Genomic DNA, 25708 nt, shown 5'->3' on the forward strand with positions numbered 1-25708 from the left:
TCTCAGGGCACCTGGGTGGCTCAGTCACTTACGTGTCTGACTCTTGATTTTGGGTCAGGTCATGATCTCAGGGTCGTGAGATCCAGCTCCTTGTTGGGCTCCATGTTGGGCAATGGAGCCTGCTTAAGAGTCCCTCTCTCCCTCTGCCCCCCCCCAAGCTCTCCAGAGACAGCTTGTGTGGGTTGACATGCAGAGCCCAGGGCAACCAGAACCCCATTCATGGATTTAAGACTTCCATTTCCCATCTCCTGGGAAAAACAATGGTTTGAAGGTTGATTGCAGGTACCAGCTCTCAGATCTAGCTGGGAACCAGCCAAAAACCATCAACTATGTAACTGGCAAACACAATGGGGGAATACCAGTATCTGGATTTACCCCAAACCTGAAAAATCTCCATCTAGGGTAAGCACCTTATGGGTGACAAACTATGGCAGCAGAGGTGGGAACAGAATGACATCTCATGTCATTGCTTTGGATGTCTTCATTTGTAATTTACAGATTGAGTTACAGACTCAATTTGTTGATTTCTTTCTTGCAGCACACAGGTGCTCCAATGGCTGCATCATCCTCCATGGGATGCCCCCAGCATCTGCCCGGATGGTGGTCAACTCCCCATCACCATAAATGGTGCTGGCAAGGTCCTTTGATTTCCCCTCTGTCTCCAGGGCTATCTCTGGGTTTGGAGTTGGGGGCAGTTGGCTGCATGCTCACTTCCTTTGAACTAAGCACTGCCATGCTGCTCAACACATTTTGCCCATAGGTTTTCTGTCTTGCTCAGGTATTGTCTACGTATTCTGATGTCAGTAGTGATAGGCATTTACAGTGAGCACGATGTGGTTTCACTGAAAACATTAGATCATCAGAGGAGATAGCTGAAAGAATGTGTTTTTAGGCAAATGAGTAAGAAACACCAGAGGGTCAGGACCATAGTTACAAGGAACGGCTTGAGCAAAGGAATACATAGCAGCTTAACAAGGGTAGAACCCCATAATGCTCCCCACAGCCCAGCTCCACCTTAGCAGCTGGCTAGGATGCCTCCCCTGAGGATTCTGAGCACGTCGGCCAGCTTCCCTCTTGAGCTTGCATGTGTCAGGTCACCCTGTCTCCCTGCAGCAGGACCCCTCTGTGTAAAAGAGCGTCCTACTGTACCATGATTTATGTGCTGTGGTTCTCAAACTGTCAGGTGCTCCAGAGTCACCGAGAAAGCTTGGTAAAAGGCAGGCTCTGAGGCCTCAAAAGACCTACAGAGTTGGGTGAGAGCTTTAGAGATGAGACTTTGGAAAACTACATTTTTATTTTTATTTTTTATTATTTTTTTTGAAAACTACATTTTTTTTTTTTTATTTATGATAGTCACACAGAGAGAGAGAGAGAGAGAGGCAGAGACATAGGCAGAAGGAGAAGCAGGCTCCATGCACCGGGAGCCCAACGTGGGATTCGATCCCGGGTCTCCAGGATCGCGCCCTGGGCCAAAGGCAGGCGCCAAACCGCTGCGCCACCCAGGGATCCCGAAAACTACATTTTTAATGTGATTCTGACATTAACTCAATTTTGAGAAACACCAAAGTGGTTCTTGGCCACTGCCAGAGGGAGAAGATATTGAAAGTTTTGAAGCATGGATGCATTCTGGGCCCTCACCAATCAGAATGCTGCCTGCGGCAAGCCAAAGGTAGAGCCACTTCCTGATTGGGCCTGTGTCAGCCCTGACCAGGTGAGACTTACCTGCACGTGCTCACATTCACCTGCACTGACATTTTGGGAAGGCCTTACAAAGATCAGGCCACCCTGCCCCACTGAGAGGTCTACTTTCCTGAGATGTAGAGATCAGACTTTCCCTGGAGGACCAATGCCAAGTGTGGCTGGCAAGCCTGCTGGCCTTCTTCATTGTCCAACATGGTGCACTTCCTGACTCGCACCCTTGAACTTACCACCTTATACCAGATTTGCCATGCATTCTTTGTCTCCCCTCTCCCTCAGCCTCCTTCCTATTTGTCCTTCTTCCCTGACATCCCTCACCCCCCGCCCCCTGCTGCCTGAGGATTGCTTGGCACTGCCCACACTGGACTTCTACTGGGACCACATTAACTACCTAAAACCCGGGAAAGATTGGCTCAGGGAACGAGGCTGTGGCCATTCCACATGGAGACCCCAGATGGATATTTTTCATCTCTTTAAGTGTAAACTGGTCATGGGAGTTAACCTGTGATCGTGATGGGCCAAAAAGACTCTGATATGTCATAGCCCAGGGGCTCAACCAGCTATGGCACATGACGTCTCCTTGGGTTAGTGGCTCGTCCCTGTGTTGACACTTCTGTCCCTGGCAGGAATTGATTTGACTCATGGATGCTGTCTCCAATAAGAGCCTCAAAGGGATGCCACCCAAGCCTGTCAAGAGGGAGAAGCAGAACTTCAATCTGCTGTTTGGTGACCTCTTGTAACAGTGTTAACAGTGTGGGCAGGACATGGGCTGGGGTTCAGCAATCCAGTGACCACACACACACCACACCTCAGATGGCCCTAGAATCTTAGCTACACATGCACCCGCTTCATTTTCCATATCCGCAGTCTTGTGGTCATTGTGTTGTGACCACAGAGAGAAAAGAATCTTAATCATAGGGGATTCATTTCAAGAACCAAAATGTCAGTGACAGTGAAAGATTTAGCAGCTCTGTAATACTTGCCCCCACCCCATCCACAGCCAGCTGCTTGGAAAGAAGGTGATGAACCCAACTTGGCATGGAAGGAAATTGCACATAATCCTGCCATTAGAAAGCCCTGTGGGCAGAGAGGTAGGCTCCAGAGCTCCAGAATGGAAAGCAGCCATTTGGCTCCCTGGATTATTTCCCTTTTTCCCCTTCTTTCTCGGAAGGGTATGTTTTTAAGATCTGAAGCTTTCTGCACTGGGAGAACCATAGCCACAGGCCTTGTTGCTTTGACAACACTGGTAACCAAAGAAAAAACTTGAGAGAAATAAATAACTTTTCCCCTTATTTCCATGCTAGGAAAAAAGAATTGTTTGGGGCAGTCACCTCTTCCCCTCTTCCCCCCCCCTTTTAACCTTTATTCATTCGTTTTAACCTTTCATTCATTCAACCAATTTTCATTGAGCAACAGCAATGCACAAAAGATTGCTAGAGATTCACACTGAATCTAAGAGACACGGCCAACCTTGGGGGGGAGGTGCTCACCTGCGAAGGTGGAAGCAAGCAAAACAGATGGGCAAATACAAAGGTTAAATGGGGGTTTGTGGTCAGTGCCTTGAAGGGATCTAAGAAGGGGCTGAGAACATGATGAGGGTGGGAACACAGGAGGGCCTCTCTGAGGCTGCTGTGGGTATGCAGAGATGTGGAAGGGTGTGTGGGGTCCAGTCACATGATGAGCAGGGTGTGGGGTGGCAGGGGAAGATGCTGTTTCAAGAAGAGGGAATAACAGGTGCAAGGAAGCCCTCAGGAAGGGAAGAACTTGGCATGCTTGAGGAAACAAAGAAAGAAGGTATAGAGCCTTGCTCCCGGAGCAGGTGTGAGCTGAGCGTGAGCAAGGAGAGTGGGGGAACACACAGGCCAGCCCTTGCAGCCTTGGAGGCCGTGCGGGAGGCGGGGTTGTAGTCAGAGCACAATAAACAGGTGTAGGATAGACATGTGGTAATTGGACTTGTGTGTTGCTGCTGCGTAGAAAGTGCGCTAGAGAGGATAGGAATGGAGTTGGGAGACCACGTGGGAGCTGCTGAAGTCCAGGGGAGAGAGGAGGTTGAGAGCAAACCTAGAGACAGAACTGATGGAACTTACCACGACCCCATGTGGGCCATCTACATGGAAGAGAAGTCAAGGCTCCCCGACTCCGCTTGAATGTTGGAGTGCATGGTGTCATTTATAGAGATAATGCAGACTGAGCAACCAGTGGAAATTTGTTTTTAAGCAACCTGTGGGGGGGGGTCACTGATCAGAATACCATCAAGCATCAGAATACCATCAGGAGACCCTCAGGCAGAACACCCCGTTACCAATCCCAGTGAGGACGCTGGGCACTTCTGGCCACTGCATCTTAGTAGTGGAGCCACCGAGGGAAACACAGCCCGGTCAGGCACCGGATGGAACAACATGTGGCTCATGTAGGGAGGAGACAGAGCAAGATCTGCCTCAGAAGTGCCGGTTCAGGGTGGCCAGCAGGTGTCTCTCAGCAGCTGATACGGGCAATCCCTAGGTGTGTACCCCTCTCCAACCCCTTCCCATGGAGTCTGAATGTTTGGAAGCTCAGGGTCATTGACATGCACATGTGAGCAGAACCAAAGAACACTCGTTGAGCATGAACCAGGGAAAGGAAGCTCTCCCAAGAGGTGCGGAGGCCACAGCGGCTTGGGATCTTTAGCACATGTTAAGGAAGCGTTCCAGGCCCAAGGCCCATTCTCATTCAGCCAAATGGGGCTCCAAAGACCACGTGCCTGAGGCTGGCTCTCCCGACAGAGAAGTCAGGTGGACAGGCGGACGGTGGGAGATACACACTTGGGAGTTACTAGCACAATGACGGGATTGAAATTCACAGACCGTGGTTAAGAGCAAGGGTGAGGAGAGTAGAGACAGAAAGGAAGTGGCTCAGGACCTGAAGAGCACTGAAAGGTCAGATGGAGAGGGAGGGCCCAGCAGACAGGAGAAGCCCACCGAGGCCCGAGCCCCCAGGATACTGGAAAAGCAAGGCTGTAGCAGTGGATCAAGGGCTTGGAAGGGTATTTTGCAGTCAGATTAGAGCACACACACTTCGCTCAACTGCTGCATATGAGGCCTTTTCTCAGAGATCTTTAAAAAAGGATTTGAGTAGGGGCTCCTGGGGGTCTCAGTGGTTGAGTGCCTGCCTTCAGCCCAGGGCGTGGCCCTGGAGTCCTGGGATGGAGTCCCATCAGGCTCCCTGCTCAGCGGTAAGTTTGCTTCTCCCTCTCCCTCTGATCGTGCTCTCACTTCATCTCAAATAAAAATCTTTACCAAAAAAAAGTGGGGGGCACCTGGGTGGCTTAGTGGTTGAGTGTCTGCTTTGGCTCAGGTCATGATCTGGGGGTCCGGGGATCAAGTTCCCCATCGGGCTCCCCACAGGGAGCCTGCTTCTCCCTCTGCCTATGTGCTGTGTCTCTCACAAATGAATTAAAAAATCTTAAAAAAAAAAAAAAAGATTTGAGTAGACAGCTTCCTTTGCTACAGTAGCCACTTAGTAGTTACTAAGAGACCAGCTGGCTAATTTACCCAATGGTGGAATGAACAAATAAGGGATTATGTTTAAAAACCTGTGAATTTCCTTGCAGACTTTTATGTAGGACTGTATATGCAAGTTTAGCATCACCTATGTATAGATATTAACACAAGCAAATCTTCATTAACTCTTCCTTCTAAACAAAACTTTAATGATTATGAAGCACTTCCTTATAAGGGTTATTCTGCACTTTACTGAACTATTCCTTTGCTATATCCAGGTTTTCGTAATCATAAATAATGCTAAAACAAGCAATCTGAAAACAGTATTCACTATGGACAATTTCAACTGCACAAAAGTGGAAAGAAATAGTATCATGATCTGTACATACTCAAATATAGCAAATTCCTTTATTATCTTCAAATATCTCATCAGGGTAAAAATTTCTCCAGTTGTCTCACGTGGTTTTAACACTTTGGTTGAACCAGAATTCATTTAGGTGCCACACTACCATTGGTTGATATGTCTCTTACACTTTTTTTTTTTAAGTTTATGGGTTTTTTTCTAATTTCTATCTTATTTTTAGTAGAGAGGGAGAGAAGGGGGAGTGTCAGAGAAACAGAGAGTCTTAAGCAGGCTCCATGCTGGGAGACCTTTGGGTCTCCTTTGTGGAGACCAACAAAGAGCTAGATCCCACGACCCTGAGATCATGACCTGAGCCTAAATCAAGAGTCAGAGGCTTAAATGACTGAGCCACCCAGGCACCCCTCTCTTATGCCTTTTTATAGAAGTTTACCGTCTCCTCTTTTCCCTCCTTTTCCTTCCTCCTGCCACCCCACTTCAATCCCTTGTAGTTTATTTGTTGAAGAAATTGGTTTCTTTTCCACAGCCTTGATTTTGCTAACTGCATCCCTGTGGGGTCATTTAGCGTGATCTTCTGATATCTTTCTCCCTCACCCCAGTTTTATTGACATACAATTGAGATCCAGCACTGTGTTAAGTGTAAAGTGTGCAGCATAATGACCTGACCTACATTTACTGTGAAATGATTACGGCACCAGATTTAGTTACACCATCCATCCTCTCATATAGACATGCAAAAATAAAAAGGAAAAGAAATAGTTTTTCCCTTGTGATGAGAACTTTTAGGATCTACTCTCTTAACAACTTCCCTACACACCAACCCAACAGTGTTAGCTACAGTCACCATGCTGCAATCACAACCCCAGGGCTTACTTATAACTGGAAGTTTGTACCTTTTTGGTCTCTGAATTTCTTATAAACTGGTAGCTAACTCCAGAGGCTTGATGAGATCCAGGTGAAATTTTTGTTTTGTTTGGGCCAGGCAGTAGACACTGCTGCCGGGAAGCCGTGCTGTCTGTCATCCCTCCTTGTGATGCTGTGCCTTGGGGAGCCTCACTGCTGTCCTCATGTGTACATTTCCCCAGCCTGTTCCTGCAGAGGGACTGGGGGCCATTCCCTGAGCTCTTGTCCTTTTGGAGAGTGTACCACTTTCCCACTGGACGCCAATTTGGCTGGACATCAACTATCTCACATCTTCTTTCCCTGAGTATGTTAAATGTGCCTCCATGTCTTCTGTTGCAGCTGGTTCTGGTGCTGCCATCCATAAGTATCTTGGTCTTCTTGCCTGGATGCCCAAAGGATTTTTTTTCTTTTTCTTTGAAATCTAATAATCTTATTAGGATCTGTGCCAGTCCTGGCTTTCCTGGGCCAGTTTTCGCAAGGGCAAGGCGCAGCTTTTCAACACGAAGTCTCAGTTGCTGGAGTGCTCTGCTGGCCCAGAGGAACTCTCAAAACTTTCCAGGACAAAGCCCCGTGTTGAGAAGATTCTCATGAGCCCAACTAAGAAAGTCGGTGCAAATGAAAGAGATGGCCCAGGGAAAAGCAGGAGAGGAGCACAAAAGGGGCAGAGCAGAGAAATCCTGAACCATGGGACCCCTGGGTGGCTCAGCGGCTGAGCGTCTGCCTTTGGCTCAGGGCGTGATCCCAGTTCAGGGATCGAGTTCTGTATCGGGCTCCCCGTGGGGAGCCTGCTTCTCCCTCTGCGTGTGTCTCTCCCTCTCTCTGTGTGTCTCATGAATGAATAAAATCTTAAAAAAAAAAAAATGGAAAGAAAGAAAGAAAAAGAAAAAGAATCCCAAGGCAGACAGTCTGGAAGCTGGACCAGCCAGATAGGAAAAGTTGTTTCCCCTAAACATGAGGAGCAGAAAAGGATTTTTGTCAAATCCCATACAAACTATTATAAGAAAAAAAGAGAATAAAAAGTCTCTACAGACAATGAGGAAATGCCAGAAAGACATGGCCATGAAACAGATGAAAACTATTACCTAATATTGCCAAACAAGCTGAAAGAAATTTGAAAAAGATAAAAACTATGAAAGGACAGCATAAATAAAAACTAGAAAGCTTCAGCAATGAGGTGATTGGAGAAATGGAAAATCTGAAACAAGATGACAGAACACAGGAAAGGATTAGAAATACAAGAGGAAAAGCAGATCGTGCGTGTAAAACACACAGCCTAGCTCCAGGGAAAAAGTAAGTGCTCGCTAAACGGTAGATTAAAACAGAATTATCCTGCATGCTTTTGGCTTGGCAGCCTCTTTACAGCTCTGAAGTCACCCTGCACTGAACTAAATGCCACAGCCTGGGACAGATGTGAACGTGATGACAACTGGACTTCAATGAGGACGCAGATGGGGCACCAGGCCTGGGCGTCAGGCCATGGAAAGCCTCCAACAGTGCACCAAGATAAGAAAGAAAGAGTCTGTGGGGAGCCCGTCTAGAAATAAGAAGCCCGGGCAACAAGATCCAGACAGGGAGATGGACCCCAGGGTCCTGGGGCACCTGTGCATTTCTCTGTCGGGCCGATGACCCCCCCCTCGCACCCCACTACCACCACCCCCAGGTGCAGCTGGACCCCGTCCGTCCCACTGGAGGCCCAGAGGGGAGAGACAATGGAGCTGCTCCTCCCGGGGCCAGACTGCAAGCTGCCAGTGTCGCACTCGTTGGCTCTCTGCCCACCACGTCACAGCCTGTGGTCTGCCCACTCTCAGACTCTGCTGGTGAGCAGCGTTGGGGCTGAATGATGGGCAGAAACGGGAATTTCAAGCTCTGTGGCATTTGTGTGCAGTGTCATTCCAGACACATTCCTGGAACCCGGTCATCTGCGAACAGAACGGATGGGGAGAGCACAAGCAGGCTGAGGTTGCTGAGAAGCTGAAAAGGCTCTGTCCCCAGGGATAAGCAGCATCTGGACGGTCTGGGTCCCTTCACGACAAACAGCAACCATACAATAGTCCGTCTAACATCCCAGCGGTGAGGAGGAGGAAGGGAAGCCGAAGCCCCTGCCAACCCACCCACGGCAGGGCTGCTGTTCTCATCAGGAGCAAAGCACCTTTCTTCCCCTTGATAGATACAGCAGGGAAGGACGCTCGTATGCCAACAAGGCGAGGTCTCCAATTTCCTTCCCTGAGATGCTGTGGTCAATTCAGTGAACTGACAAATCTCTCTCTGGTAGAAAGGGCCTGTGCTCTGTGCATTAAGACTGGGCTAAGGATTCCTAGCAAGCAGATGTGGCCTGAGACTTTAAAAGAATTTTTTTTTTCTGATTAGAAAATTTATTGTGGAAAAGCTCATTATGGTAAAACAGAAGAGTACAAAAAAAAAAGTGTAAATAAAGAAAAATTGCCTGGAATCCTACCACACAGAGAGAAATCTATTAAATTTGTATATATATATCTCTATCTATAGCTTTCCCACAGGACTGCTATGTGTATGAGCAGAGAATATTTCTCTTTTCTGCCATTGAGGAAATTCAAGAGTCAAAAGGAAGTCTTCCTTGGATGCACAGGAAATGAGCACTGGAGGGCTACTGGGTGGGGATTTGGAGAGACTTCATTTTCCCCTTCTCTGAAAACTGCGGTGGACCATCTCTCCCTCTTATAACTCCCCTGAATTGGGTTCTTATTCAAAGGCTGTTCTTCCCGGGGCGGCTGGTGGCTCAGTCAGCTAAGCATCTGACTCTTGATTTCAGCTCAGGTCATGATCCTCAGGGTTGTGGGATGGAGCCCTGTGTCGGGATCTGTCCTGGGTGTGGCATCTACTTGGGATTCTCTCTCTCCCTCTGCCCCTCCCCCTGTTTGTGCTCAAAATAAATAAATAAAATCTTTTAAAAAAAAGTTGCCCTTCCTGGGTGCTGGCTGCTAAGGGCAGAGTTGAGGGCGACAGTATGGCTTGACTCAAAGGCAGATGTGTCAGGAACTCGGGGAGAGGGCTTTTCTACCCTTTGACCCCTCTGGTTCCCTGATGTGGTTATCTGGGACGGAAGTTAGCTCTTTTGTGTAAGCAAAGTTTTGGTCCTTTTTATGGAAGAAAATGAAGGTAGAGAGATTGCCCCCTAATGTGAAAGCACCCCAGACTGGGGTGCACACGTGGCAGCCTACCCTGTAAATTAGAGAGTGCGTCTGATGGAGCATAGCTGGGTGACAGGCCAGCTCCTGCAGGCAGAGCTCCAGGTGAGCAGAGTGTGTGCCAAAGGGTACGTGGCTTGCCGAATGGTGGGTGGGCTGCAGCTCAGGCCCAGCAGCCCCTCTCCCAGCTCTTGCTGCTCGGGGCAGCAGCGAGGGCAGAGTGGGCGAGCAAAAGCTGAAGTCATCCTGTCATGTGAAGACAGGTAACCCATCTCTGGTTTGGGTTCCTTTTAGAATTAGAACCCACCTACATGTATTTGAAAATTATTCCTTTCCTAGGCATCAGCGGATGCTCCAGCGAGCCTTGTCAGAATGGTGGAACATGTGTAGAAGGAGTCAATGAGTACAAATGCATCTGTCCTCCAGGGAGGACTGGGAGCCGTTGTCAGCACCAGGCCCAGACAGGTATGTGGCTGCTGTGGGGCTGCGGGAGGACGTTCCGCTGCAGAGGGAGGGCAGCCTGATTGTGGGTCACCAGATGCAGATGTGTCAGGACCTTGGTTGCCCACCTGGGGAGAGGGCTCTTTGACTCTTAATTCCTCTGGTTCCCTGACGTGGTTATCTGGGATAGGAGTTAGCTCTTTTGTGTAAGCAGAGTTTTGGTCCTTTTTATGGAAGAAAATGCAGGTAGGGGGATTGCCCCCCCCCCAATATGAAAGCACCCCAAACTGGGAATTTGGCCCAAGAGGTTTTGTTGTTCCACCTTCACTTGTTGCACATTTTCTCTGCAGATCGACAGAATGGCTCTTCATTTCAAATGCTTCCCTCACACCCTGTAAAGTCTGTAGTTAGTGAAACTAACCCTCAGAGCTGTGCAACTAGATATTTGACTGATGGTGAGATTATTTTTTCTTTACAGATTTTATTTTTATTATTTATTTGAGAGAGAGAGAAAGCATGAGCAGGCTGAGGGAGAAACAGGTTCCCCAATGAGCAGGGAGTCCGATGTGGAGCTCCATCCCAGGACCCCGAGATCAGAGACTGAGTGGAAGGCAGACGCTAAACTGACTGAGCCCCAGGCCCCCCTGGTGGTGAGCTTATTATCCACATCTTGAGTCCCAACACATCCCTAGCCAGGTCTAGAGGCTATGAAGTGGCTGTTTTTGCAGATGGCAAGACAATCCAATAAGGAATCTATGAAGGGTCTTACACTGTGCTGTAACCAACATTTCCTATATAAAAAAATCAAATCCTAAAGATGTCCTTTTTCTTTGCCAGAAAATTCTGGCAAAGTCCTGTCTTGTTGTCTGGATTTCTATGTGGAATCTTGGTGTGGGGAGGAGGAATTGGTAGTTAACAGCAGTGTCCAGAAAATAAGAGCTTTGTCAGTACTTGATATTCTTGCATCAGACCCAGTGCAAGGCCAATTTTAAATACTGCCCCCAGAGATTTGCTGCTTAATTGTCTTGGTTCCATTCAGCTGAGTCAGCCTTGCTGGGAGCTTTCTCAGAAAGAAGCTGCCCTCCCCAGGAGCCCAGAGGCTCCCTGCCAGCCTGCCCCTATCCCCGTGGCTGCTCTCTCTGGAAACAGAGACCAGAGGCAGGGCCTTCTTGACAGCCCCACTGCCTCTCGTCCTACTTACAAACAGGAAGGAAAAAGAAATGGGCCTTCTTTCAACCCAGGTGAGCTGGTACTGGGTCCTGAATGTTCTAAACCCTACATGTCAGGGTTTCTGCTGTCAGGACCTTAGGCAGTTGCTCCTCAGGTCTGGGGGGTACTTTATATATAAAGTATCCCCTTGACAAGAATCTCCCCAGGGAAGGGGAAGAGGGAGTGAGCAGGTGCATCTGAAGCCAGCTTATGTCCTCATGGTCTCCTTGAACAGCTCAGCAAAGGCCAGGGTTCTTGCTCACCCGGTCTCCCAGCCTGGATCCTTCCTTCCCATCGGCTCTGCTCATGTCTGCTCAGCTCTGAGGGGAGCCTCTCTCCAAATACTTTTTAAAATCCATTCACCATTTCCCCCCTATTATAATAGAATATACATACATAAAATTTACCACTTTAACCATTTCAAGTGTACTGGCCAGAGGCATTAAGTGCACTTACCCTGTTCTGCTGCAATAATCCACCTCCACTTTTTCACCTGGCCCTTGAAACAATAATTCCCCATTTCCTCCTCTCCCGGCCTCCTGCTTTCCCAGTCTATGAATCTGACTACTCTGAGAACCTAGCCTCAGTAGAGTCACACAATACATGTCCTCTGGTGTCCTCTTCTGTGTCATTACTTTCACTTCTGATTCCTCTACCATCTCCCCTAACCTTGAGATCTCCAAATCCTTTGAAAACTTTCAAAAACTAATTTTTTTTTCTGATTAGAAAATTGATGTTCCTAGGGTGCCTGGGTGGCTCAGTCGATTAAGCATCTACTCCGGCCCAGGTCATGATCCCAGGGTTCTAGGATGGAGCCGGAGTGGAGTCCGTGTCTCTGATCAGTGAGGAGTCTCCTTGTCCCTCTGCCCCTCCTCTTGCTCAGTCTCTCTCTCTCTCTCTCAAATAAATAAATAGGGATGCTTGGGTGGCTCAGTTCACTAAGCAATTGCCTTCAGCTCAGGTCATGATCTTGGGGTCCTCCCCTGGAGCCTCATGGGGTGCCCTGCTCAGTGGGGAGTCTGCTTCTCCCTCTCCCTCTGCTCCTCCCCTGTTCGTGCTCGCTTGCGCTCTCTCTCTCTCAAATAAATAAAATCTTTCAGAAAATAAAATCTTTTTAAAAGAAAATTGATGTTCTTAGTTTAAAAACAAAAAGCTTAGATATTTTAGTAAAGTATAAAAATGACAACAAAAAGACACCCTGCCCCACCCCCTCCAAAGAAAAGTTGTGTTTTACATTCCATAGTTTTAAACTCCGGGGATCACGGTTAGCATTTTGGCGTTTGTTCAGCCTTTGGAAGGGAAAGCGTGGATTTCAGAGCACTGGGGTCCTTCTGTGCGCCGTGGCCGGGCTGCGGGCTCCTGCCAGGTGCTTCTCCCGCCCTCCCGGGGCGCCTGCGGGTGTCCGGTCGCTCACTTGTCTTTCCTTTCCCTACTCCAGAGTAAGCTCTGAGGGGCGCCGCGCCCCGGTCTGGGTTCTCCTCCGGCCCCAGCCCGGCAGGTGCGCTGAGGGTGTCTTCTCCCCGCAGCGGCCCCCGACGGCGGCGTGCCCGGCGACCCCTCGTTCAGCCGCGCGCCGCGCTGCGCGCAGGTGGAGAGGGCGCAGCACTGCAGCTGCGAGGCGGGATTCCAGCTGAGCGGCGCGGCGGGCGGCAGCGTCTGCCAGGGTAGGCGGGAGCTCTGGGGGCGGGGCCGGGCCGGGCCGGGGCGGGGCCGGGAGGGGCGGGGCGGGGGCGAGTCTCCGAAAGCCCCGCCCAGCTCGCCGTCTAGGTAAGCGGCGACCTAAGGGCTGCCGAGACGCAGCTCTGCGCCACCGGCGGTAAGAAGTCAAGGCTGGAGAGAGCGGGGGAGCGCGGGCTGGGCCCGGTGTCAGGAGCCCGCGGGGCCCTCCAGACGGCGCGCACCCGTGTCGAAGGGCCTCGCGCCCCCTGCCGCATCCCGGCTGCAATCCCGCGGGTGGGCGCAGAGAGAGCTGGAGTCCTGGTGCGTCAGGAAGGCCCCTGCGCTGTGCCCGGCAGGAGGACTCCGCCCCGGCCCCCTCTCTACTTCGCTTTGTGGACCCAGCCAACCCCAGCCAACCCCAGCCAACCCCAGCCAACCTCTCTTGATACCAAAGTGCCTCTGAGAAACACTCACACCAAACGGGCCCAACCCAGAGAACTGGCCAGTTTGGTGCGAACCGCCTCGTTTTACAGCAGCAGAAACGAGACCCTCGTTGATGAGGCCTGTTTCAAGTGGGGCTGGGACCCAGGCTGGTACTCTGGGCTGCCCACCTGATCTGCCAACCTCTGCAGGGTCCCCCGTTAGTCTTCAGCCTTACACGGAGCAACCCATCTGGGGTCTACTACTAGGTCCCTGTCACCCCTCCCTTCAGCCCTCTCGGCCCCTGGCTGGGGAAGAAAGAGGCGTATGCCTGCCATTCTTCTGGGTGCTCTGCTGGGGACAGGGCACTGGGCCCAGCCACTAAGCCACAGTAGCCATCGCCTCGAAGAATTGAGGCACAGCCATCCTGGGTCATGGTTACTGGATGTCCACCTCGTGGCTTCTGGTCATACCGGGCACTTCTGTCTCCAGATGTGAATGAATGTGAGCTCTACGGGCAGGAGGGACGCCCCCGGCTCTGCATGCACACCTGTGTGAACACCCCAGGTTCCTATCGCTGTGCCTGCCCCAGCGGGTACCGGATGCTGGCTGATGGGAAGAGTTGTGAGGGTGAGTGATGCTGCTGTAGAGGCAGGTGGCTGCAGGGCTCGAGGGAGAGCCTGGCTGGTCCCAGACAGTGGCTCCAACACTGGGAAAGAAGGAACAGAAAAGGCAAGGGCTCGTCCATGTGGAATGTGAGAGGAGAGGGGCTTCCCAGTGATGTCCTAGTGGGGCTCTGCTGCAAGGATCCTAGAAGTGGGTAACCTGGGACTGGAGAAGACCCTTCCATCCATCCCCCATTCGTCCACACCTCCATCCATCCCTCCTTCCGTCCCTCCCTCTCTCCATCCATTCATCCATCCTTTCCTCCATCCATTCTTCCATTCCTCCATCCATCCATCCCCCAATCATCCACTCTCCATCCATCTCTCCTTCATCCCTCCCTCCCTCCATCCATCCCCCCTTCCATCTCTCCAACCATCCATCTCTCCTTCTATCCATTCATCCCTTCATCCATCCTTCCATCCCTTCCTCCTTCCATTCATCCATCTCTCCATCCATCCCTCTATCCATCCATCTCCATCCATCCCTCCCTCTATCCATTCATCCCACAAATGCTCAAGAAGGTCCAGGTAGGTTTGTGCAGATTGGGTTCCAGCTGAGGGGAAGGCAGCAGCAGAGAACTCCTACAAAGGAGAGTGGAGACATCTGCATTTGGGGTGGGGTGAGGCTGAGGAGAAAGCCTTTCCACAAGATTTGACTCTTAAGGGGCCTAATAACAGCCATTGAGGGGAGACTCTAGGGCATTTAGGCTGAGGAGGAGGCAGGTCTGAGTGAAGCATTGTGACCTATGACCTGTAACACTCCTGTGTTTTTAGCAGCTCTGTAACGTGTCTACCCTGAGGAAAGACAAGATCTCGGGGAGGGGGGCTCCCCTGCACGGTTCTGCAGCACTTCCACAAGGTCTGGATTTCAAATAGTTAAAGATGACAGGGTTTCCCGTTTGAAAAATAAGTATTGGGTATTTGGAAAGCTCACCACATTCCAATGCCTGTTGGGTTTTTCATGTGGTCATGTGATGGAAGGGACCTTAGGGGATCTTCACCCTTCCTGGGTGTCCCTTATTTCAGATGTTGATGAATGTGTGAGCCCACAGCTCATGTGCCCCCGGGGGACCATGTGCATCAACACCGGTGGAAGCTTCCAGTGCGTTAGCCCAGAATGCCCTGAGGGCAGTGGCAACGTGAGCTACGTGAAGACTTCTCCATTGTGAGTATAGCTAGGGCCATCCACGGCTGGGCACATTTGTCCCTCACCCAGGCCTCCATGGTTGGACCCCCTGGCTGGGCCAGATTCAGAGGTTCTTAGGAGAAGATACAGTTATATCCAAGGAAAGATGGAAGGCAGGGAGCTGGAAGTCGGCTTCTCTGAACTTCCATTTCCCTTTGGTGGTTCCATTTAATGCAATGCTGCTGTGTGCAGCAATAACCCAGTTTGCCCTCATAGGAGTAATGTTCCAAGTGTTCCCTATGGACATGGAGGATGATGGATTATAGCACCTTGGTGCAGTACTGTTGGGCATGGGGGTGGCCACTGGAGAGAAGACTGCTGTGGTGATGTTTCCAGGAGGGTAGGGAGATATTACACAGATTTGGGAGAGGATTGTTTCCTCATGTTCACTTGGCTAATAACTGGGCATTTCCAGTCACACTGCATGTCCTGTGCACTTTGTGTTCTATTGATCTACTTTTCCACTGGTTTAGGAGGTTTGAGTTCCGGTAATCTAAGCACCTAATGGTTTGTGGGGGTTTTTTTGTTTTTTGTTTTTTGTTTTTCAAAAGGTGGGAGACGGGCCTTTCAGGAGAATAACAACAACTATCACAAAATACCTCTATTCTCTTCTGAAAGAGATCACAAGAGCCTTAGCATTGTCTTTAGAATGAATTAACTTCACAAGTTCAGATACTTGAATTGCTTTCTGGGCTAGAAAGAAGTATCTATGCTGCTTTCTGGCAGCATAGAAGCATCAAGAAGGTCAGTGGTACTGAACAGTGGCAGTTATTTACTGAGACCAGAGGCAGCAGGATCTTCCTCAGAAGTCACTCAGTGAAGGGACCGTATGTCATAGCCTATGGGGACAACCCCGATTATCAGCCAGGTGCAATATTCGACCTACATAACTGTGATAATATGAGTCACTAAATATGCTAAATCATATCTGTGTGTTGGATAAAGTAGAAAAATATCAGAAGCACTTCCACAAGATCCTGATTCCAAATGGTTAAGACGAGGTTTCCTCTTTAAGAATAAATACTGGGTGCTTGCAAAGTTCACCTCCTGTAGAGCACCACATTCCAGGGTTTTGCCGGCAACCTGCTGGGGTCCCAGCATTGCTGAGAGAAGTCTTGGCATGTATAGAAGGGGTGCCTGGTTTGAATACCAGCATCATCACTACTTAATCTTCGTGGCTGTATCTGTCTGTGAAAACTACAGTAACAGCATATATAAATATACGTGGACATGCATACAGATGCAAATGGGTCAGGGGAGCACTTCTTCCCTGGCCACACCTGCCGCCCGCCCCACTCACTGGCCAGTAGCTTTGAGTGCCTGTGGTGAGGGGCTGGTGGTGGAGAAGGTCACTCTAGTGGCCTCTGCAAGAAGGCAATGGGGCAGACAAGCCAGGGCAGAGCAGCCTCTCCTGAGTCTCCCCAAGACTGACTCCCTACTTTTGGCCTCTCTGTTCCAGCCAGTGTGAGCGAAACCCCTGCCCCATGGACAGCAGACCATGCCGGCACTTGCCCAAGACCATCTCCTTCCATTACCTTTCTCTGCCCTCCAACCTGAAGACACCCATCACACTCTTCCGCATGGCTACAGCCTCTGCCCCCGGCCGACCTGGACCCAACAGCCTGCGGTTTGGGATTGTGGGTGGGAACAGCCGGGGACACTTCGTGATGCAGCGCTCTGACCGGCAGACGGGGGAGCTGATCCTCGTCCAGACCCTGGAGGGGCCTCAGACGCTAGAGGTGGATGTCGACATGTCGGAATACCTGGACCGCACCTTCCAAGCCAACCACGTGTCCAAGGTCACCATCTTTGTGTCCCCTTATGACTTCTAGGGCAGCTGGGGGGTCACGGCGGTGCAGAGATCTGGGCTCATTTCTCTTCCTCAAAGATCCAGCTGAGGGCCCTGCCAGCGACAGCTCTCTCTCCCCAGCCTGCCTTGCCCCTGCCCACCCGTCTGTGCCCCCAGGTTCCTAGGGCAGTGCTGACACTCTTCCACGGAGTGGCACACATGGCAGCTACAGGACCCAAACTGCTGCCATCACGGTTTGTTTTGTTTTTTTTTCTGCTTTAAGCTCTTCCTGTAGATTATGCACGACCCTTCTCAAGTCTTTTCTACAGGGAAATGGGCACTTTTTCAAAATGCTAGGTAAATGGCAGTGTGTGTTTGAACCAGCTGGGGAGGGAAATGCTTACGGTGTGTGTCTGAAATGACTGTCAGTCCTCTGTATCACTAGAGTCAAGCCTCGTTATGAAGCTGCTCTAGCATGCTGAGGGCCGGATCATGCCCCTGCAACGTGGGGCATAGGGAGTGGGTCTCCTGCCACAACCTGGCATGCTGTTCTCATCTGCATTCCCTCTGTGACATGCCTGCCAGCCTTTTCACAGAAAGCCATGGCAAGGCCTAGAACCCGCACACAGATTCTTCTAGACCAAGGAACCGACATTAAAGCATAAGTGCTGCCTGAATGAATTCCCTTTTGAGAAATCATATCTCAGAACATAACCTGGTATTACAACTGAATAAATAAAGTCAGTTGCTCCTCCATGCCCACCTGGCCTGTCCCTGAATGGGAGTTAGCCCAGTTCCTTCTAGGAGGGGATACCTGGCTCTCTTTCTATCTAGGCTGGAGCCACTGGGATAAATGCAGAAGAAAGAAAACATGGAGGTAACCTTGAGATTACACCACCAACAGAAACTTGGCTTGGCCAAATGGGAGAAGGCAACATCTGGCTGTGGCGAGCTTACAAAAATGCTTGAATTTACATTGATTCCAGGGCCTCCTACTTCAGGTGTAGGAGCCAAGGGGCAGTGCCCTCCAGGTGACTGAAGAAAACAAGCACGGCTTGGACATGGGGTGGGGTGGAGGAGACCATTCAAGTTAAAACCAAAAAGCCAGCTGAACTGGGAGGAGCCAAATACATGTTAATCTAGGTGAGATTTCATCAGATATTTTAATTAAAAATTCATTGTATTTGCCTTGGTGAGATGGGGCCAGAGGAAGTGTGTTGCCCAGTTAGTGATTAAGCCATATACCAAGATGGTTTCTAGGAAAACCTATCCTTGTCTTATTGTGTCAAAGAGTGAAACCCGGTCAAGAGTTGCTTTTGACATGTTTCTTCTCTCGTGGGCCCAGCTGCAGTCTCTCTAACAGAACGAGGGCCTGCAAATCTGCTTTTGTGGACTGTTACAAGACTGTAGTCACAATATTAGCCACAGCCTTGTGTTTTCAAATGGTGCTATGACTGGGGTTAGATCCTTGCATGCCATCCAGTCCCCTGTGCAGAATGCCAGGGAGGGCAGTCCAAGGGCATGGCCATGATCCTGAAAGTACAGTGTCACAGCAGTGCATTCCTCCCTCCTAGAGCAGGACTGGTTTTGAGGGACAAGTCTCTCACCTCCCAGCAGATGAGGAGTGATTTGGGAGCTACAGAGCACGTGCCCTGCCTAGACTGATGTATGATGATGACTTGGATGCCATGTAGGCCCAGTCTAAAACAGTGGTTTACATCACCATGACTGCCGTCATCAAAGCTGCTTCCCATTTATGGATTCCCAAACCCAGCCCTGTCCCCACAGTACCAACATATGAATGCCTGATGGCTTGGGACCCCATTTTGTGGATGATGCCTGGGCTCTTCCTCCCTGGGCAATACCTTGTCTCTGCACTCTTTCCACTACTCACTTTCCTCTGGAAAACCAACTTCTCCCTTGTCCTTTCCTAGCTGTAGTATGCACTAGGCCAGAGTAGTGAGGAGTTACCAGAGAAGCTAGGAGTTGTACCTCTCTCTAGGTAAGACAGCTTCCTATCATTGGCATTGTAAAACTGTTACCATGCATAGTTGCAAACACGTACAGAAGTATAGTATGATGAACACCATGTGGAAACCACCAGCTTCAACAATTAACAATTGTTAATTCAACAATTAACATACAGCCAACTTTCCCCTACCACGATGTTTTTGAAGCAGATCCTGGACATCATATCATTTCATTGGTAAATATTTCAGCATATATCTATCTCTAAACCACAGGGACTTCTGAAAAAGCATAACCTCAATACCAATCACGCTTAAAAATCAGTAATTCCTTACTACCTTCAAATATTCAGTCATTTGTCAAATTTCTGAGTGGCTCATGAGTTTTTGTTTGTTTGTTTGAGTTAGGTCCATGCTCTGTAATTTGTGGACATGCATCTCAAGTCTCCTTTAAATGTAGCAATGGCTCTCACCCTTTAGCACATACTGGAATAACATGGAGACTTGATAGAAGATGGTATTGGATCGTGTGACCTGTAGAATTTCTCAGTGTGGGTCTTCCCGAGTGCATCTCTGTAGTGTCTTTTAACAGGTTCCTCTGTCCTGTTTCTTATATATATATATAGTTGTATTGAGAGATTTAGTCAGAGTCCAGTTGTGTTTGTTTGTGCAAGACTACTTTATTGGGGGTGACAGGTACTTCTGGTGGGAGCCATACAATCTCTAGTTGCCTCAATTTTCTGATGGTAGCAGCCATTCATGATTACTGCATAGACCTGCTACTTCTTCAGGGGTTGCAAACAGTATTCTTCCCATTTAATGCACAGCACAGTATTCTTGTGCTGTTGTTTCTTGTTAGCTGGCATACTTTATAAAGAGAAACTTCTTTTATCAGTTCTTTGTTTGGTTAGTCTGAAGTTTGGTTTGTATAGGAAGGCAGCATAAATTCTTGATTTTTTCCCCCTTCCTTAGTTTCCATGGTGATTTTCTGGCATCTTTCCAAGCTCTCCAGTGAGAGTTGTTTTCTGCTTTGAGTATATTATGAACTTATGGTTTAAACATATTTCATGTGTGTTTCAATCCATTGCAGTTGTAATCTTTACTGTTACTGAAATTATCTTATTTTTGGCTCTTGGGAACTGTGTTAAGTTGGCTGATTCCTTTTGATATGACCCTAGTGGTCTTTGATGGTTTTGTAGTTATCTTGTATGGCAAAATGTTTCAGGTTCATCTTTGTATTTTATGCCCTAGCTCTGAAGTCATCCAGTGGTTCCCAGGGGCCTCTGGTTCCTCTTAGTAGGCAATAATAATTAGAGACCAAAATCTGGGTGTGAGGAGTGCTCACTAGTGGTTTGGTCACTGTTTCTTGGTGTTAGTGGACAGATCTAGGAAATATATACTATGAGTTTATAATGATACTTCCAATTCAGTTCAGGAGTATAGGGTTTTTAATGTAACCTTACTGATTTTACATCTGCTCTTCTTTTACTCATTCTGAAAACCTCTTTCTCAAAATCACCAAAATAACTGCATATTGTTTTAAATCCTCAGAATAACAATGCCCAAACTACCATACAAATAGTTACTAAAAACAGTTAAAATTTTCTTTTGCAATTCTTTTTGTCCTTAGGGTTTTGCCATTAGGGATGTCCCATCAAATTACTATTTTAAAATAACTTAGAATAGTGGTTATGTTTCAAACTTAAATCAGGTATGGTTACTTTATTTTGCTTAAAATTTTAGATTGCTTTTTTATTTTAATTTTTTTTATAATTATGTAAACTATTCACATGGCTCCAAAGTCAAATCCACAAAATGAGCTACTTTCAGAGAAATCTGTATCGTGACCCAGTCCCCTCCCCCTCCTTCTTCCTTAGATAATACTTTTTTTCCCATTTATTCTTCCATTAAAAAAAATATATATATATATATAGACGAATGATAAATGATAGCACAGTATTTCACACTTTCCTTGGTCTTGCTTTCTTTTCCCCATAACAATATACTGAATATCATTCCATAGAACAAGATAGAATGTTCTCCTATTAAATGCTCCATTATGAGGTCATACATACCATTGTTTATTCAACCAGTCACCCTTGATTGACATTTGGGTTGTTTCCAATCCTTTGCTATTAAAAGTATTGCAGCAATATGCATTTGTCTTCTTGTATTTTTGCCTTTTTACCTGAGGTCAATTTTTCCTCTATAAGAATTACACTTCCTGTCTGCAACAGTGTATGGGAGTTCCTATTCCTGAATCAAAGAAGGCCCCAGTGGTGTCCCTAATTCTCATAACTGCACACATACCAGACCCTCCTTTGGAAGGACATAGAAGACTGAATGTAGGGCTATTCCACAACTACCCCACCTGCCTGTCCAAGACTTCTAGCAGTCAACAGTCACCAGAAAGGTAAGAGACCAGCCAACCGGATCGCAGACTCATGACAGATGGAAAGTTAGCTAAGTTTTTGGATAACTTTTAAAAGTCAGACTTTTAAAACGTAGCACCTCCAACAGTAGCCACTCCCCTCCCCCAAAAAAGGGGAAAATGAGCCTAGAACAAAATATCACTGCAGAGACATAGTAAACTTGATGGGTTTACTGGAAATCTGAGCATATGCCCCAAGGACAGACGTGAAGAAGCAGACTTGAATGGGTTACCTGCCACCAGCCACTGCCTCAGCTTTTACCACACCCACACTGCAGGGATGGGAAGATGGACTGTCATGCCTTTTACCTTGTACATATGAAAATCTACAGGTATTTATAAGGTGCATAAATATTCCTGAATGTCTACTCTGTTGCAGGCACTATTTTAGTTGCCTAGGACACAGCAGTTGACAAGATTGACAGAGATCCTGACCTCATGGAGCTTATGTTTCAGCAAGTGAGATGATAATACACATGAGATAAGAAAAGTACATAATTTCAAAGAGGGATGAGTGCTATGAAAATGAAAGCAGCACAAGAGGGTGTCAGCGTATAGTAAATGCACGCACTAATCCACGCAGACAGATCATCTAGGAAGCCTAGATGTTGCAAACACTGTAATCGTGTGTGGTGACAGTGAGATCTGACCTCTCAGTGTTTGGAAATATGACCCAAAATCTCTAGTGTTTGAATGAAGGAGTGATGTAAAGCAAGGCCTAGAATGACCACATTGGCTTATGGGCATGAAGGAAAGCCATATACACAGAGAGAGAACAATGATGTTGACATGGAAAGAGGAAACGAGACCATGGGGACTTGCAAGGGGAGCCTAATTTTGTATTTTTGTCATTACTGCTGTATAGCATATCCCATTATAGTATTATACTCTTGGATTCTGTGGGTCAGGAATTCAGACAGAGCAGAGTTTGTATTTGCCTCCACACTGTTGGCACCTCCCTCAGCTAGGAGGACCCCAGGGCCGGGGCTGCAGTTACCTGAGGGTCACTGACTCACTCACATGTCTGACCTGGGCTGGGAAACTTGAAGACTGGGACTGTTTCTCTGCTTCTTGGATGTATCTGTCCTCCCTACTCAAGCCACCAAATGCCATCAGAGGAAGTTTGTTTCTCACCCCTTGCCAAGTCCTCCCACGGGTTGATAGATGTTACAGGTTCCTTCATTTCCACCTTTGGCCAGGCCAGTAGAGGGTGGCAGACTGGGTTGCAGCTTGGATGCTGGAGATAAGAACACTGCCCTCTGTGTGTGTGTGTGGGGGGGGGCGGGGGCGTTGTGGGAGGGGGACAATCCTTTCTACTCCAGTGCTGATTTTAGGTTATAGATGTATCGCTGAGGTTACCTGGCCATGTGGGAATTCAACACATTCCATGTTCAATCATAATTGTGGTATCTCCCCAAAGGCAGCTGGATCCTAGAATGTAACCCCAAATCCTGAGAGTCCTGAATGGTCTGGCCCCTGCTGACCTCTGGGACCACTGCTCATGAAGTTCCCAAATGCACTGCCTCCTTTCTGCCCTTTGACTCTGCCAAGCTCATTCCTGCCTCAGGGCCTTTTGGCTTTGCTGCTTCCTCCCTGCAGTGCTCCTCGCTTAGCCCTCACTGGGTGTAGCTCAGACATCCCTTCCTCTTGAGGGGCCGTTTCAGCTGCCCTTGCTAATGCTGCTCACCCTCTGTAGTCCCTCTGGATTGCTTTCCTCTGCTGCTTTTTCTTATTTAAAAGCATTTTTCACTATCTGAAATAATTGTATTTGTTACCTGGCTTTTTTTCTGTCTCTCCCCATAGCACAGACCCTGTTGGTTGCCCATTCAAGATCCATTTTCCTTTTCTACCTTCTGAAAAGAAGCCTGTTTTGTTCAGGCCACCTTCTCTCGTTGATGTGGGCTAAATTCTGTCGCCCACACCCCAAAATTCTATGTTGAAGTCCTAAACCCTAGTACTTCCAAATGGGACTGTATTTTGAGACAGGGTCTTTAAAGAGATGATTCAGTTAAAATGAGGTGATGAGGGTGGTCACTGATCCAGTTTGACTGGTGTCTTTATAAAAAGAAATAAGGAAAGAGATCACACAGAGGGAAGACCATATGAGGATAGAGGGAAGAGAAGATAGACATCCACATGTCAAGGAGCAAGGCTTCAGAAGAAACCAACCTTGCTGACACCTTGATCTCAGACTTCTAGCTTCCAGAACTGTGAGAAAATCGTGTTGTCACATCGCCTGGCCTTCGGTACTGTTATGGCAGACCTAGCCAACAAATACACTACTTATTCCAGCCTGTGTCTTAGGGGAAGGGGACCACCACACTCCACTCCCCTCTAGGCTCCAAGGCAACACAGTGCATCACCCTTGACAGATGAGTATCTGATACCCAGACTGGAACCAGCCATGCAGGGCATTCCCCAGGTGAGTGCTGTGTCCCACAGTATCCCAGGCAGAGTGAAGGGAATGGGGCTTTCTTAAAATGTGGTTGGAAAGGTCTCTTTTCCACTGGATGGAAGGAAATGTCATCACATTTGAAGTGGGAAGCTTCTCTCAATGAGAGAAGAGAGTTTAAGGAAAAAGGTTCCTGGCTGAAAGCAGAGCCAAGGGAACCCAGTTAAAGATGTCCGAAGCTTTCCCACCTGTGGACTTCCTGTTATATGAGATAACGTGGTTGTGGTGTAAGTGGGCTGGAGATGGAGTTCTTGGTGTTTGAAGCCCAATACAGCCTGGATCTAACTGGCTTGACTCCTGGCTCCATGAGAGCAGGCAACTTTTCTGCACGCCTGCTACCGCAGCCCCAGCCTCTGCCTGCTAACAGAAGGTGCTCAATACTTGTTCATCAACTGATGACTGAAAAACCTTTCATCATGAGGACTGATGTGAATACATTAAGGGGGACCACCCATGGCTGCTATAAACAACTTGGCTTTAATTCAGTTTGGAAAGAGGAGGGCCGGGACAGTCGATTGGGAAGGGAATATTAGAAAGAGGAACAGGAAGGAAACAGGGGCGAGGGCCTCTTATAGATGGAGATTCTTAATGGCAGACGCTGGTGAATTCGGGGAGACCTTTCCTATTCTCCTGTCTCTGGAGTCGTGGTAGGCCTTCCCCTGTGGCTGGGGGTGGGACCTGTCCTGGCTAAGAGGGGGTGCACGTCTCTTTAGGGCCAAGGACTGAGCTGGGCCAATGGAACCCCTGAGTTCTCTAGCCTCCAGCATGGCGACTGGCCCCACTCACATGGAGGCTGCCCTTTCAGCTCAGGTGCCTGATGCAATGAACTGCTGGCCTACAGCATGAACAGCATGAGCATAATGTCATCCTTGTGGTTTTAAGCCATGGAGATTTTTAGGAGTCACCCCAACATAACTATCCTTACTGCTTCAGGGCAGAAAGGGAAAAAATAAATGAGAGAGAATCCCTCCATCACTGGATGATGAGATTATGCTGTGGACTCAGAATGGAGTAAATTCGACTCCTTCTACCTGCTTTACAACAAACAGACATGCACATGACTTATATCTTAAATTGCAAAACTGGGCTAGAATGGTATGTCTCAAAGTTTGAGGTAGGCTTCCCAGCACCACAGAAGAGTATTGGGAGGTTGTAGAGGCCAAACCCCAGCTCTGCCCCCAAACTCCTACCTTGGAGAACAGGCTTTGTGTTGTTGGTTGAACTGTGTCCTCCTGAAAAGTTATGTTCAGTCTAACACCTCGTACTTGTGAATGTGACCTTGCTTGGAAATAGGGTTTTCACAGATATAAGCAATTAAATGAAAATGAGGGTGGAGGGATCCCTGGGTGGCGCAGCGGTTTGGCGCCTGCCTTTGGCCCAGGGCGCGATCCTGGAGACCCGGGATCGAGTCCCACGTCGGGCTCCCGGTGCATGGAGCCTGCTTCTCCCTCTGCCTGTGTCTCTGCCTCTCTCTCTCTCTCACTCTGTGTGACTATCATAAATAAATTAAAAAAAAAAAATTAAAAAAAAAAAAAAAAAAAAGAAAATGAGGGTGGACCATAGCCCAATGACTGGTATCCTTAGAAGACAGATGCAGAGATTGGATTTACGCTGTCATAGCTAAGAAGTGCCAAGGATTGCCAGTTATCACCAGAAGCTAGGAAGAGGCAGGGCAAGATCCTGCCTTAGAACCCTCAGAGGGGGTGTGGCCCTGCTGGCGCCTTGATTTTAGACTTGTCACTTATGGAACTGAGAAGAAATTTCTGTCGTTTTAAGGTACCCAGTTTGCAGTGCTCTGTTACAGCAGCCCTAGGAAACAAATACAACTCGTATGTTTCCCCTCCAGAACAGCTGCTGAGGGTCCATCAGCTTACCTGCTGGGGG

General features: G+C 48.5%; 1 protein-coding gene across 6 annotated transcripts in view; it reads left to right on the top strand.

The window, feature by feature from the left end:
- The window catches only part of FBLN7 (fibulin 7), a 48875-nt gene extending 27779 nt beyond the window's left edge, over positions 1 to 21096 (top strand). For 5 of the 6 annotated variants that reach the window (XM_025453938.3, XM_025453945.3, XM_025453939.3 and 2 more), the window contains exons 4-9: positions 9945 to 10070; positions 10397 to 10501; positions 12782 to 12919; positions 13827 to 13964; positions 15026 to 15164; positions 16645 to 21096. In XM_025453938.3, coding sequence (XP_025309723.1) covers positions 9945 to 10070; positions 10397 to 10501; positions 12782 to 12919; positions 13827 to 13964; positions 15026 to 15164; positions 16645 to 17017 — 1019 coding nt within the window. In that variant the 3' untranslated portion in view covers positions 17018 to 21096. The remainder of the gene's footprint in view (positions 1 to 9944; positions 10071 to 10396; positions 10502 to 12781; positions 12920 to 13826; positions 13965 to 15025; positions 15165 to 16644) is intronic. The other variant, XM_025453940.3, reaches the window with a different exon arrangement.
- The last annotated feature ends 4612 nt before the right edge of the window (positions 21097 to 25708 follow it).

This window comes from Canis lupus, chromosome 17 (genome assembly GCF_003254725.2).
Source record: "Canis lupus dingo isolate Sandy chromosome 17, ASM325472v2, whole genome shotgun sequence".
In the NCBI taxonomy this organism is placed as follows: domain Eukaryota; kingdom Metazoa; phylum Chordata; class Mammalia; order Carnivora; family Canidae; genus Canis; species Canis lupus.